The 15,999-nt window shown below is 37.1% G+C and overlaps 1 protein-coding gene across 4 annotated transcripts in view; it reads left to right on the top strand.

Moving 5' to 3' along the window:
• C18H18orf25 (chromosome 18 C18orf25 homolog) overlaps nt 1-15,999 on the top strand; it is an 84,864-nt gene that overhangs the window by 38,109 nt on the left and 30,756 nt on the right. For all 4 annotated transcript variants that reach the window (XM_029471787.1, XM_029471786.1, XM_021150819.2 and 1 more), the window contains exon 2: nt 4,256-5,040. In XM_029471787.1, coding sequence (XP_029327647.1) covers nt 4,326-5,040 — 715 coding nt within the window. In that variant the 5' untranslated portion in view covers nt 4,256-4,325. The remainder of the gene's footprint in view (nt 1-4,255; nt 5,041-15,999) is intronic.

The following is a 15,999-nucleotide window of genomic DNA, read 5'->3' as shown; positions in this document are numbered from 1 at the left end:
ACGTTGTAGACCAGGCTGGCCTCGAACTCAGAAATCCGCCTGCCTCTGCCTCCCGAGCGCTGGGATTAAAGGCGTGCGCCACCACGCCCGGCTAACAATTAAATCTTTAAAAAAAAAAAAAAAAGCAGCAAAACCAGCCCATGTCATTATAGCTGACTCTGAATTCTTATTTTCTTTTTTCTCTTTTTTTTTTAATTTTGTTTTTTTGTTTGTTTTTGTTTTTTCATCTTTTTCTTCTTTTAAGATTCATTTTTGTGTGTGTGTGTTTCTGGAGAGACAGACACACTCATTCACAGAGATGGACGGGAAGGGGGAGGAGGGGAATGCGAATGTGAAAATGTATGCAACTTGTGTATGTGTGCCTGAGGAAGTCAGAGAGAACCTTATGTTCTCTATAGCTGGAGCTACAGGCAGTTGTGAGCTGCCCCATGTGGGTCCTAGAAACTGAGCCCAGCAAGTTCAGCAAGTATTCTTAACCACCATTCCATCTCTCCTCAACTGCTCATTCTCCATTCTTGTTTGTTTCTTGCTTATCTTGTTCTGATGCAGCAGAGGGCAGGACTCCTGCTAAGTGTAATACCAACTGCATGAGCAGGTCCAGTAGACTCTTGTGTTGCAGATGAGACTCCCAGGGCTGACACTGGCTGGGACTTCGCAAATAAGTTAGGCCAAAAGGTTCGAAATGTACACCAGCTGCTATAATGAGAACATTGATATTACTTGTGCAGGTCATCTCATCATCTTGCAGGCTGAGAGCAGAATAGATGCAGGCAAACATAAGCACATAGTGGGCAGTGGGGATAATGCTGGGAAGACTGCCATTGCTGGATGACGTGCTAGTCTCTAGATGGAACAAGGCCCTCCTCTCAGGTAGCAGAGGAAGGGGGCAATAAATTAGTTTTAGTCTGTTATAGTGTGATACTTTTTAATATTTTTCAAAGTCTAATGCTCTCTTCTTTCAATATTAGAGTTTGATGTATTTGTTATAAATGACATTACTTTCATTTTAGTATTTTTTTTTTTAAGATATTTCAACTTTAAAGAAAAGAACTGTTAGTAGAGGGAGGGAAGACTATGGCCAGAATGTATGATAAAATTAAAAAAGGAAGAACCTCTATTCTAGAGTGTGAGTGATCCTCAACAGAAGAATCAGTGTCGTCTTTCTCACATGCATGCACTTTAGGCAAAAATTTCAGAACCCTAGCTGGCCTTGATCGTGTTATGTAGCCAAGGGTGATACTGAACTTTGATCCTTCCCACACTGCAGAGGCTCTGTCTCCGCGGTGGCAGGATTACAGACAAGTTTAACTGTGACTTGTTTGTGCACTGCTTGAGATTGAATCCAAGGCTTTTGTGTTTTAAGCAGACACCCAGCCCACAAACTCTGACCTTGTCTTTTCTACAGTTATTTACTGGAGGGTGGGGATATACACATGTGATATAGTGTGCATATAGTGGTTAAAGCTTATGGGAGTCTTTTTCAACTCTGTGGGTCCAAGGGTTTGAACCCAGGTTGTAAGGCTGCGTTTACTTTATCTGTTAACCATTATGTTTCTAGCATCCTGTATTAGTGATACTTTTCATTTATTGTTTTAGCCTGTGATCCCTCTGTTGGCTTAAATTACTTTTAGAACTGTTACGCATCTATGCTTGTTTTCATTTACTTAAAAATTAGTTGTAAAAAATACAAACATGTTTATGAAATAGGCTACACAAGAGTGTCACAAATTAGTAAATACTCAAGTAGGAATAGTTTACTCTTTTAGAGTTTGTTAAGGAAACTATCACAGTGCTCTTTTTATTAGAGAAAAGGGCTATGCAAGGGGGAAAAAGTACGTAGAATATCATGTTTAAATCAATAAAAAAATGATGCTTCAAATGTTAGATCAATAAAAGAAATTTTCTGGGTTTTGTCATAAAATGAACTGATATTTGGTAGACCCAAATGATGGAGATGCTGTACTCTACATTACTAGCATACTGCTAAGATGAAGGTTTGCAGGATAGCTGCCTTTGACCTGTGGGGTCTTTCTGTTACCTTCTGTAACATTCTATGTACAGAGCGAGGGAGTGGTTTGCCTTGCTTCATAGCATTCTCAGGAAAGCCATCAGTTAATGAAATTAGCAATGCAAAAAGTAACAGACTGGTGGTTAAAGATTATGTTTTGCTCATGATTAATTAGATTTGTGTCTTTTATGGGAGTGGTGAGGACATTAGGTTCTAAATTTAGTATATAAAGTATAAAATATGTAGGATGTTTTTTGGTTTTTTTTGATTTATTTATTTATTATATGTAAGTACACTGTAGCTGTCTTCAGACACTCCAGAAGAGGGCGCCAGATCTTGTTACAGATGGTTGTGAGCCCATGTGGTTGCTGGGATTTGAACTCTGGACCTTCGGAAGAGCAGTCGGGTGCTCTTACCCACTGAGCCATCTCTCCAGCCCGGGATGTTTTTATTAAATGTGATCCTAGTCAGAGACTTTTCTGGATTCACAAAGTAACTGAATTATATTTTAGTGGTTATTGTTTTTGAAACAAAACACCTGACATGAGACTCACTCAGTAGATACACAGAGGGAACAGCAGAATCTGGCCTTGGAGAGAGGCTCTCAATGTATAGCCCAGGCTTTTGTCCAACTCTCAGTCCAAAATCAGCCTTGTAAATGCTATATTACACATTACATGGGCATGCCGCTTTGCCCTGCTGGCCTTTTCTCTTAATTCTCCCCTGGTATTTAACCTATTCAGGGGAATTCAGACGCTCACTTCTCAAAAGCATGGAGTTGGAATTTATTTCTTATTTATTTATTTATTTAAGGGCACACTGAGGAGATGGCTCATTCAGAAGTCCTGACTTTAATACTCAGAGCCCATGTTAAACAATCAGGTGCTGGGAGGCAAAGACAGGCAACCAGCGTAGTGTAATTGGCCATCTCCAGGTCAATGAGGGATCTTCTCAAAAAGCAGGTAGATGGCTTTTGAGGAATGACACAGAAGGTGCTCCTCTTGCCTCTACATTCACTAGCATACACATATGCGTTAAACAAACAAACAATTACCACCAACCCCTTAACAATCCATAAGTGTACATTAGATAGCTCTCCCTTTTATAGTCTCTTCTCCTTTGAGGAATTGAGTATAAAAACTATGATTACAATGATTCCTGAACTAGTGCTGTGTGGGGTGTTTGGTACTGGGGCATTGAGAATGCTAGGCAAACGCTCTACTATGAGCTACATTCCAGCCCACCCCCCTTTATATCTATGTTTTTAAAGATATATTTTTTTATGTGTAGAAGTATTTGCCTGCATGTATATATGTAGCAGGGGTGTTTGATTCCCTGGAATTGGAGTTATAGATAGGAACAGATGTAAGTTTTGGGACCTAAACCCAGGTATTCTGCAAGAGCATCAAGTACGTTTAACCACCAAGCTATCTTTCTAGCTCCTTTATTTTTCATTTTGAGAGGGGGTCTCCCAAGTTGTCCAAGTAGGCCTTGACTTCAGGATCCTCAGACCTCAGCCTCCTCCCCAGTAGCTGGAATTACATACCTGTGCTACCATGTCTAGCTCATACTGTTTTTGTTGTTGTTGTTTTTTGGTTTTTTTGTTTTGTTTTTGATATAGGGTCTCATGCATCCCAGGATTGCCTGAAATTCACTATGGATGACCTTGAACTTCTAATTCTCCTGCCTCTACTTCTATAGTGCTGAAATGACAGGCATGGAGCATCATGTCTAGTACTATGTAGTGGTGAGGATTGAACCCCAGCTTCATGTATGCAAAGCAAGCAAACATATTACCTACTGAACCACATCTCCAGCCCCAGAAGAGTCTTATTTTAAACCATTCTTTTCATTTATATTAAAGTCAAGTATACATTATTATATTAATTTTTCAAAGATTTCTTTTTTTAAACCTTTTTTATTTTGGTGCTGGAGATTGAGCTCAGGGCTTCGTGTACCTCAAACAAGCACTCTACTGCTAAGCTACTTTTCCAACCCCATCTAAAGTTCTAAACTTAACTCTTTGGTTATTTGCTGTAATTACATTAGAGGTTAATCTATTTTTAGTAGATGAGACTGCTAGGATTTTATTGGTATTAAATCCTTTGAGTCTGACTGCCAATCAGCCAGATTATGGGAACATAGTGTCTTAAAGGTCTGTTGTGTAAATGGTACCTTTTGCCACTCAGAAAAATAGGTTAAATAATCTTCCATTTCTAGTCATTGACTTTGTGTGTTTTCATACAGGCTGCTTTCCTGTTGCACCTTTGATATCGTTTCCTAGACTCTGTTCCATGATTTAATTTGGAATTCTGAGATGAAGATGGAGGAGGCAGTGGGAAAAGTTGAAGAACTCATTGAGTCTGCAGCCCCACCGAAAGCATCTGAACAAGAGACAGCCAAGGAAGAAGATGGCTCTGTAGAACTGGAATCTCAAGTTCCAAAAGATGGTGTAGCTGACTCTACAGTTCTCTCTTCAATGCCCTGTTTGTTGATGGAGCTGAGAAGGGACTCTTCAGAGTCTCAGTTAGCATCCACCGAGAGTGACAAGCCCACAGCTGGCCGCGTTTATGAGAGTGACTCCTCTAATCATTGCATGCTTTCCCCTTCCTCTAGTGGCCACTTGGCCGATTCAGATACGCTGTCCTCTGTTGAAGAGAATGAACCCTCGCAAGCAGAAACAACCGTGGAAGGAGATACTTCAGGAGTGTCTGCTACCACTGTTGGACGAAAGTCTCGGCGGTCCCGTTCTGAAAGTGAAACATCTACTATGGCTGCCAAGAAAAACCGGCAATCCAGCGATAAGCAGAATGGCCGAGTCACCAAGGTTAAAGGTCATCGGAGCCAAAAGCACAAGGAGAGGATCAGACTCCTGAGGCAGAAGCGGGAGGCTGCTGCGAGGAAGAAGTACAACCTGCTGCAGGACAGCAGCACCAGTGACAGCGACCTGACTTGTGACTCAAGCACGAGCTCCTCGGATGATGATGACGAGGTTTCAGGGAGCAGCAAGACAATCACTGCAGAGATACCAGGTAGAGGATGTTTTTTAAACTGACTGTAAGCACCTGGTGGCCTTTCTCAGCTGTCAGACTCATTTAGATGTGTGACACTTGAAAAAATCCAGGAGACCTGCAGCTCTCTATAAATTTGAAGACTGCAGTCTATTAAAAAGACATGGCCAACTTAAAACCAAACCTATTCTGAGTTGCCAGTGCACTTTTTAGCACATCAGCAAAAACATTAAGTGGTTAATGATAGGGACAAGATTATTTTTAAGAAATGGAATTCTCACAGGTCCTTCTCTGTAACATACTATCTGAACTTCCGTCATTGCCTTTTTAGCACTGCATAGGTTAAAAACTCGTTGTTGAGCATTACTGCTAAGTACAAGTACATTTTCCTCAGGACTAGGCACCTTGCTTTATTATCTAGCCTCTGCACTTGAGCTTATGGTGTCTGAAATGATACATTCTTTATTAAAGCTTTCTAATTACTGCTCCTCCTAAAACAGGTTTTTTTTTTTTCTGTTTTCCCTCAAATTTAGTGGACGATAAACTAGTTACCCATATTGCACTTATTGCACTTTTTTTTTAATCCTGCCTTGTCACTAGATTGTAAAGAATGCTCAAAAACTTTTTCCCTTCATCTCCTAGGCTTTAAAAAGTTACTCAGAAATTGGCTTGTTTCAGCTCTCATAAATAGAAGGGTCTGTAGTTTATTATATGTTAGCATGTCTGTTTTCCCTGTATTATTGCATCTGATACTGTGTGCTACAGAGGCAATCTTTGAGATTTCATAGAGGAAGAAAGATGATATCTGAATGGTTCTTAAGTGAAGAATTCTCATTATTGAAGAGAATTATATGACTAGGAATATTTTGTAAAGTCACTGATACTTAGTTGGTCATGACAGCAGTGTTTATTTCTGCACTAAAGAGGGGAAAGTTTTGGTTTTCTTAAGGTTTATAGGTGATTTTTTTTCACTTTAGTTTTCTGCAAAAGGTAACACTTCTGATGTACAAAGGATATTTTAAGAAAAAGCATATTGGTTATCTAAATTTATTCCTAACCATGTAAACTCAATAGCAAGAATAATTTTAAAAAGCACTTTAACAGGTGCTTAACATATAACAATAAGTCTCTTTCATATAGCATATTAAATATGAGTTTAAACAGTCTTTAGAAATGCTTTTCTGTGATATCTTGATCAAATTCCTTTAGTAGTTTCTTCTTATTAAAACTAAATGAGAAAAAGTTAAATGTAGCTCATGAAAGAAGCAGACTTTTTGGGTGGCTCTAAGGCATGTTCCAGGTATATTTTAGTTTTCCATTTACTATTATTTTTAAGGAAGCCTTACTACATACCTATAAAATTGTGTATTCTTATATTCTGTTCTAATCTGTTAATCAAATTTATTATGGATACAGTACTTAATTTCAGTTGAACAGATTTTCATGTAACCACATCAACACTTTGCCTTTATATGGAAAGGGAGAAGTGGGTGAATAAAATTCTTTTTAAAGCTAGATCCCATTGTAGAGGTGAAATGAGTAATGTCTAATGAACACTCTCCTATTTTCTTAATATGTAGGCTAAGTATGCTTTGTTCATATCTGACTAACAATCATTTTTAAGACTTTGAAGCATTGGTATTCTTTCTGTTTGCCATCTATTGTTAATTGTGAACCAATCAAGCATTGAAGTAAGTTCATATTTACTATATTTCTATTTCTTATCTATCATTTAACTAAGTTTTTGGCATTTGAGAAGAGGTAACAGTTTCTAAGGTGATTGTGGGAAATCAAATGGTAGTTGATGATGAAGGCTACTGTATGGCTGTGGAATGCACTGCTCAGATTTTTGGAGAGGAAGGTGGCAGTATTCACACACAGGACAGGCATAAATGGTCTCTTTGAAAATTATGCAAAGCAGCAAATACTGATCTACCTAGTGTTTAAATACAAGGAACTTCAGGTCAGCTATGTTGTTATGTTTGAAAAACTGTGACTTCGTACAGTTCTACTGGAACAGACACATTTTTTAATTTTCTGAGTCACATGACTTTGGGCAAGAAGGGAGGCACACTCAACCTTATATAGTAAGAGTGGTTGTTGAAAGTGCCATGAAGCAACCTGAGTGAACAACATGGACATTCGGGGGAACTGACACTGATGTGCCTAAGACAATCTGGGATGCTGAGACTTTGAGTCCAGCTGTTTACACAAAATGGGAAACAATTGGAACAGTAAAACATTTCCTACTGTGTAATTTTGTCAAGATATAACCAGTTTAGTAATTCAGAAAAGTTTGTAAGCTTTTGTTTAGTCACATCTTAAAAATTGAAGGAAGTATCTGATTGTACTATATGCCAAGTAATTTAATAGTATATTTTCATTTAAAGAATGCAGATAGTGATGCAGACTAGTACAAGCTTATTGATTTATTTTGATATCTTGGGAAGAAATGTTTAAGAAGTTTTTAAAAAGATCAATTAACTAATAGACTGTTTAGTATTGCATTGTATCATTTTCTTGAAGTTTTTGGGAATAGGGATGCTTTAAGTATCTGTTTGGAACAAGAAGATAATCTGGCAGAACTTTCATTTGGAGGACTTAGAAATATTATAAATTTATAGTATTTTATAGTAAATTAGTGTAAAAATGCTATGTGATAGTTATCTTGAATACTCAAGGCTTTTTTTCAAAAATGCCTGGCTTATCTATAATTTTTTGGTATGCTTTATATATTACCTTTGCAGTTTTGATTGGAGCATTTATATGGCTTATGTTTTCTTTACAGTTATGAACATTATTTTTCATGGGGGGGCAGTTTCTCTGTAAAGTCACTCAAGCTATGTAAAGTTTGTTGGAGTATTTTGATTTTAGTTAATAAGAATAATGGGCATTGGACTACTAAATTAAAGGAATTAGTTTGCTGAGTAAACTTGTGCATCCGTGTATATATATGGCCACCTAGAAAACATTTTCGTCTCTAACTTTTCCTTTTCACTAATAGTTACCATAGTGGTAGCTTTGTCTCATCTTGGCTGTTATGGCTGACTTTTGTGTAGTCAAAGAGTGAGTATCCATGGAGGCAGGTAAGAGTTAGTTGTCTGAACTGGTTTACCTTTTTTTCAGTGGGTGAAGGTGTTACTGAGGACACCTGAATTCTTAATTCATGTGGGGGTAGTAAGACCAGCTCAGCCCCACTGAAGCCAGCATCTCTGCATCTAACTCAACCACAAATATAGATATGCTCAGATGCAGTATGGCAGACTTGACTAGCTAATTTTTCTATGATTATTATTCTTGCCTAGAATGAAACATTCTTAAGAAGTAACAGATTTGGGCCTGAGAGATGGCTCATGGTTCAGAGCAAGCACTGCTCTTTCAGAGGCTCAGGTTCTAGCACTCACATGGGATAGCTCACAACCACCTATATATAACTTTAGCTCTCATGCCGTCGGCAGATACATACACACACACACACACACACTCATAATTAAAAGTAAAGATAAATCTTTTAAAAAGTAGTAAATTCTTCTTCCATAAATGGTTTGTCTGAATGCACTTATGTGCACCATGTGTCTTTCTGGTGCCTGGGAAAGTCTGAAAAGTGCTTTTGATTCCCTGGAACCAGGGTTACAGATGGCTGTGAGCCACCATTTTGGTGCCTGAAATTGAACTTAGGTCTTCTGCAAGAACAAGTGCTCTTAACTAGTGAGCCACCTCTCTAGCCCCTAGTAATTCTACTTTTGTTAGCATTTAAGTATATCTTCTATACATAACAAAATTTGTCATATAGGATATGCATCTGTCTTCTTTATCTTTACATCATTGCATTTTGAACCTTTAAACATTATTCTCTAGATTATTTGGATTTTGGATAATTTACTATAAAAATTAACTATAAAAATAACTATCCTATTGTTTGACATTTGGGCCATTTTTCTATTTTGCTGTTACAAACAAGAGTATGAACATTTACGGTTTCTGATCATATATCATAATAGTATGTTTAAAAATACATTTTTATTGTATCTTGAGTTTGAATGTTTATGTATTCTGTCTATAGATAATATATATATAGTCTTGTTGATTTGCTACAAGATTTGGAGCTTCAGGTTAATTTGTATTACTTTGCTATTTAGTGAAGTTGAAAACTACCTTTGCCACTTGTTCGTCATATTTTCTTCTTTGCACATATGCTTTTTTTCTTCTTAATTTGTAGGGGTTCTTAATCTGTTGGGTATTTAATTGTTTAGAAAAGTTTTTATTAATCTAAGCAGTGAGGTTGCATAATCCTGAGACTGATAAGGCTCCCCATGAGGCACTGATCTTTGACCTAAATTGAATATGAAGTGATTCTCAGTGACTAAAGAAAGCTTCATGGTATTTAGTGTAAATAAGTGTTTGTAATCTGGAAGTAGTTTGGTAGCTGTTTAAGAGTTCTGATAGATAATATTGTTAATAAAATACAGAGGCAAAATAAATAGTCAGGTAAAAACTGTTTTAAGCTTCATAAATCCAGAGTAGGTTGGTAAGATTCATTCGTGTTTGTCTGTTTTTGTCTTAAAATTTGTCTTTGTATTTTAATTGCTGTTTAAAAATTCTGGTACCCAGGCCACACTCCAGCCCTATCAAATTAGAATCTTCTGAGGTCTGACTCTAGGCACCAGTGCCTTTAAAACTCTCCAAATGAACTGCTCAGATAAGTAAACCAGGCTGTGTGGGATGATCAGGTGGTGATGAGAATATAAAACTGGTCTGGTCATTTAAGGCACCAGTGGGTCTGATATTCTAACAAATGGGGTCTGGTTTTTAGAAATCAAAGTTGTAAAGTATGCATAGTTCTGTATTAATAGGCATAGGTGCCTTCTTTCTCCATATAAATGAAAAAAAATTTTTTGGTAGTGTCTCAGTAGGTAACTGGCCTTGACTAGTGGTCCTGCTGACTCCTCCTCATTGCTTGTTACATCCACCCACGTGTGTTCACAGACATTGTTTAAGTGTGTTAGTCTGGATATTACAGCTCCCTTTGAAATAGATAATCTTTTGGCAGCCTCTCACATTAAAACACCAAAACATATTACTCACATCCTTATCTAAAATGAGTGTCTACACTGTTAATAAAAAGACCATGTTTGTTTAAGATGAAATTATTGTTCCTGTTTTTTAATGTTGTTGTTTTTTGAGGCAGGGTTTCTGTCCTATAATTCATTGTAGAGCAGGCTGGCCTTGAACTCAGAGATCCACCTGCCTCTGCCTCCCAAGTAACTGGGATTAAAGGTATTTGCCATCACTGCCTGGCTTTTAAACTTTTTAGTACTACTTTTTAGTAGTTTTCATTTCACAGCAAATTTGAACAAGAATTCTTCCAAATTCCTGTCTCCACATATAGCCTCCTACTATCAAAAACGTAAGTGAAAGTATACTTTTTTTTTTTTAAACAATGATAAACCTATACTGCTAGGGTTCACTTAGTTTTTCTAAGTTTTGTGAATTTTGACAAATGTGTCATGTAAATTCATGTTTGTTAGTGTTCATGGCCAGCGGTCATCCCTTTGAGGCTGGGACTTTAGTCTTTAGTATAAATGTTCTCTCATCATTTCCTAAAGTCAGAATTTTAAGTATCCATTATTATATTCATCCAAAATTAGGTGATGCCAGTATTTAATAGATCAGCTTTCTGATATGTGCCCTACATTTATTTCTACCCGGTATATGTAATGGGGCTAAAAGGAAAATGGTTACTCTTTTAAATTCTGCTTAAGCCAAGTAGGGTGGTGACCAGCTATAATCCACCATTCAAGAGGCTAAGGCAGTAGTTTAATTCAAGGCTGGGTCCAATAGCAAATTCAAGGCTAGTCTAAGCTATCAAATGAGACCATGTCTCAAAGACAGGCCTCTCTATGTAGTGTGGTGTGATGGTGCTCTGTAGTCACTCAGCCCTCAGGAGGCTGATGCAGAGTGATAGAAAGTTGGAACAGCATGGGATACATAATGATACACTCTCAAAAACAAACCACCAGGAGACTAAAGTATACATTCTTTTGGTCTGGTCTTCCTAAGCTGATATACATACAGTAGGTGAAGATACATCCTTCTCAAGAGTCATGGATATATAGAAAATGCGTCTGTTCTTTAACGCTTTTGTCAAAAGTGGATTCAGTGAAGGAAGAATAGTCAGAAGAGAAGGAGATGAAGAAATGTAGGTTACAAACTTGAAGGGTTTTATTATTAAGTAGAATGGGGTTAAAAAATTGTGCAGAATCATATAGGTATAAAAAGTGAATGGTGTCATTTAAAGGATTTTAGTGTCTACAGTTATTCAGTGTTGGGGACATATTAGTGAATGAAGTCTCTTCCCTCATGAAATAAACTCTTCCTTGAGTAGCCAGATCATTAGGTGGTTTGTAACTAAGAACGATAGGAATAATAATAAAGCATGCAGGAGATGACGACTGAATGGGAGTTTGGCTGGAAAAGCCACCTTAGACAGTATAGTTATGAGCAGTGTGAGAAGGCATCCTCTTTAATATGGGTCCTGAAAATGAAGATTTTAGAACTGTTAGTTTTGTTAGAGGCTCAAACCAAGACAATCCAGCTCAAGGATGAAGTTAGTGAGGGGCAAATCTTAAACCAGAATCTGATGAGACTACTCTTCTATAGATACTAGTGTCTGTTCACAGTGCACATATTTGGAGTATGCTTACATTATGTGAAAAGTTTTTTTTAACTGCAGGACAACTTAGAACTATTAATATATCCTATATAGGGCATATATGCCCTATCTATCTATCTTATCTATCTATCTATCTATCTATCTATCTATCTATCTATCTATGAGACAGGGTCTCATTGTAGCCCAGTTTGACTCCAGCTGAGGATGGCCTTGAACTTATGCACTTCCACCTTCAACCTTCCAAATATTAGTATTAGTAGGAATGCATCACCACATCTGGGTTCATGCAGTGTTGGAAATTGAACCCAGGCTTCATGTATGCTAGGCAAACACTCTACATCCTACATCCTTAGCCTGCATCCCCCAAACTTAACACAAGACTCCTTTGCTCCCAGCGGCATACAGTGCATTTAACACCCTGGCAGACACTACGATCTTTATAAGACTTGCCCAAAAGTACACATGGATTCTGTACATCCTTTGTGTAGTTTTCTATACAGTTAAAAAAAATTAAAACAAGAGCTATCAGGTGAGAATTACCTTGTAATGGTTGGTTATGGGATCACCCGACAAAGTATTACCTTTTAGAATTCTAAATCCAACACAGTTAAAATATTCAAATACACTGTGGTTCTCAACCAGAACTGTACATTAAGTATTATTATCTTGAAAACTTTCAAAAGCAAAATAATCTTTAAATATCTTGGAGCCACCCTAGTTTGTGGTATTGTTAAGCCACTCCAGATTCTTAATTTAGCAAAGGCTAAAAATGGGTTAAAGTCCATCATAAGTAAGAGAACACATTTTTCCAGATAGACCATTGGAGCTATGACAAAGAGTAATATCACACGATTTTAGTTATTTATAATTTCTTTATAATAAGTTACTTTGTCTTGGTTAGTGAATTTTAACATTGCTCACCAGTGCTGTATCTATCAGGCTTAAGACAAACAAACAAACCAAAAATAATGCTGTTGCTACTTTCCTGAGTTAAGTGTGTTGAGGTGAAAATACATTTTTTTAGATTATTAATATTTTGTTCAGTGGCCTCAGTGTTTCAAAGCTGACATCTGTTGTGGTAGGGGATTTGAATGTGTGCTCAAGGAAACAGGAAATGGCTAGGATTACTTGACAAAGGGGCATGGTGTGTGATAGGAACTTTATAGGCAGTGTTCTAGAAGACTAAGTGATTGTTTTGTTAAGTTACAGAGACAGACAGAGGTCCTGAATGTATTTGGGAAACTAACTCATTTAGAAACCAGTTAAGACCATGAGCAGTCCTTGAACCCAGGGGCCCAAAACATGGCTGGTTACTCCAAGAATTCCCCCTCACCCAGTCAGGTGCTTAAATGCTGATGCCCAACTTGCCAGTACTGCCACACAATGCTTTGCTACTTTTTATGTTCCTTGCCTGTTTGAAGGTTGACAATGTACTAGAATTCCCAAAGACAGTAGTTTTCTAGTTAATACTGCTAAAAATGAGAAAATTTCTGAATCACCTATGAACTTATCATTAAAGTGTATTGTCTTCTTTATGGATTAAGCAAAGAGTATACTTCTGGTATTAAAAGTTTCTTTTGATGCTACTTAAAGACTGCATAGTAAACAGGTTTTTGTTTGTTTTGTTTTCAATTAGGTATTAGCTGAGTCTGGTGGGGCATATACCCATGATCCCAGCACTTGGGAGATAGGGAGGCAGAAAGACCAAGAATTCAAAGCCAGCTTCAGCTATAGAGGGAGCTTGAAGCTAGCTTGGGCTATGTGAAACCATTTCCAAAAACAAACAAAACAGTATTTAAAACACAAGGCAGCGGTTTGATAAACACAAGTTTAGCTTGTGTTTTATTTTGTAGGTTGGAATATAAAAACGTATTTTTCAACAATAGGTAGAAAGGAATGATTCTCTCTTCTGTTCATGCAAAAGAAAAGTCTGAATAAAAAAATTTAGCAAAAACAACTCAGTAAAAATAGGTAGTTGGTAACGAGATTCTCTTACCATCCATTCCACAAACCTCATTCTGATTCAAATCCTGTTTGATTGTTCAAATTTTCTATGAAGATTATGAAAGGATGTAGTATACAGGCATTTGGATTCCTAGTTATTTAATGAATTTGTCAGCAGTCTTCATTAAATTATAATATATTGTACATGAAAAGCATGTATTACTTTCTTGAGTAAATATTTACTTTTTTGCAACATACTATGCAACATACTGTGGTGGAACATCAGGGCATGGTGCTGCAGGCCTGTAATCCCTGCATTTAAGAGGTTGAGGATGGAGGATCAAGAGTTTGAGGTCAGTCTGGGTTATAGGAAATCCTTCCTTAAGGGGAGGGGGCAGTATGATAAAGGCCACTTTACTGCAGGTTGATTTTCTTCAAGAGGAAAATAGTGCAGTAGCCCCCCTTACTGGGAGAGGGTGTATGCTAAGATTTCCAGTGGATACTGTAAGCTTTATACAGCACCGAACCCTATATATACTGTCCCCCTACCCCGCGTATGTGCATCTCTACTATAAAGCTTAGTTTATACATTAGTCATATTAAGGTTAATAACAATAATAAGATAGAAAATGTATAAAAATACACTGACAAGCTCTGTGAGTTATTGTCTCAGATTATCCCATTGGACTATATTCACCCTTATTGTGCTGTAGTAAGATGGCAGATACAGTGCCTACACACCAAGGTGACTAACACTGGCCTAATGTTGGGCTGTATGCAAAGGTGTCTTGGACAAAGGCACTGGGATATTAGAACAGTCTCCTAACTGACATGGCAGATTTCTTTGGGGATACTCTGAACTAAGGGATGACTCAGAGCTTGAGCTCAGGGCTGTGGAAGATTGCATCACACTCCTCAGAATACTGTGGACATTACTGTGAGTTTGTCATCTCTGCACTTTCCCTTTATTATTTTGGTCCTTAGTTAACTGTAAGGAATTGAAACAATGGAAAATGAAACTGTCCTTATTGGGCAACATTGTATTTCTCATCATTTATACATCAACTTTAATCTTGAGCTTCAAATTAACCCTGGTAGACACCAGTTAGTTGAATGGAATTGGTTTTAAAGTTTCTAGTGAAAATATTTAGTTAATATATTAGTTTAATTTTGTTTTTACTCCTTAGATTGAAAATAAATAATCTCTGGTCATTTTAAAGGTCTCCAAAGGGAATAAGCATGGCAGGATTGACAGGCTTGTTAGACATGGCATATATTATAGCTTTCTAATACCAGGAGTGGGGAGGTAGAGGAAGGCAGGGGGACTATGAGTTCAAAGTCATCCCTGGCTATCTAATACGGTCCTCTGCCCCTGGCACAAAAATAAAGTCTTGCAGGATGGTAGATGTGTTTGTATGTGGGATTTAAAACCATGTTTTTGAGGATTTGTAGGAGTATGGTGAGAGACATTTAAATTGGCATGAAAGTCTTCAGTTAGGGATATGTAATTTTGCTAATATTAACTGTTCTTTAAGTTTTTACTTTTCTTGCGAGAGAAATTTGGCCTTTCTCTTCATATCAATGAAAAAGAAAAAATATTTTGTGTTTTGTAAATTAGGCATGATATTTAGAATTTTATATGTAAAAAATTAAAACCTGTAATTCATCTTAATATTTATCAGTAATCTTGTGTGTGGGAAAAAAAAAAACCCTGTTTTTCCCAACACAATTTTGAGACAGGGTTTCTTATAGCATAGGCTGGTCTTGAACACTGTATAGCTGAGGGATGGAACCTTAAACTTCTGATCCTCCTGTCTCTACCACATCCAGCTTATGAGGCACTCAGGATCCAGCCCAGGCATGGGTGCCAGGCAGATAGATGCTCTACTGACTGAGCTGGTCCAAGCTGTTTCTTTATTGGTGGTGTTGAGCTTTAACCAGGGCCCCACACATGCCAAGCAGCTATCACTTAGTGACCATGCAGATATTTGCAAAATTTAATTAACAGGAATAGTCTGAGCCAAGGTTTTTCTTTTTCAAAGAAGGGTTGAATGAAATACTTGTAATTTTTTAATTTTCGCAAAATAAGTATATGAGAATTGTGGGTTAATTGTGGAAGGTTTAATATGTTTATGCCTAAGATTATCTTTGTAGATTGATATACTTATTATTGTGTAATGAGTTCAAAATTTATGAACCTTATTTTCAATCTATTAGGATAAGGTTTAAACAATAAGATTTTTCCCTGTAAAGATATAGGAGTTTCTGATGATTGATGAGATTTTCTCTGAAGTGAAAGTATAGTTACAAACTTTGTCAGTCTATATAAATATATACACATACATATGTGTGTGTGTTTTTGT

The sequence above is a fragment of the Mus caroli genome, chromosome 18 (genome assembly GCF_900094665.2).
Source record: "Mus caroli chromosome 18, CAROLI_EIJ_v1.1, whole genome shotgun sequence".
NCBI classification, from domain to species: domain Eukaryota; kingdom Metazoa; phylum Chordata; class Mammalia; order Rodentia; family Muridae; genus Mus; species Mus caroli.
This window is presented reverse-complemented; position numbering and strand designations above follow the sequence as displayed.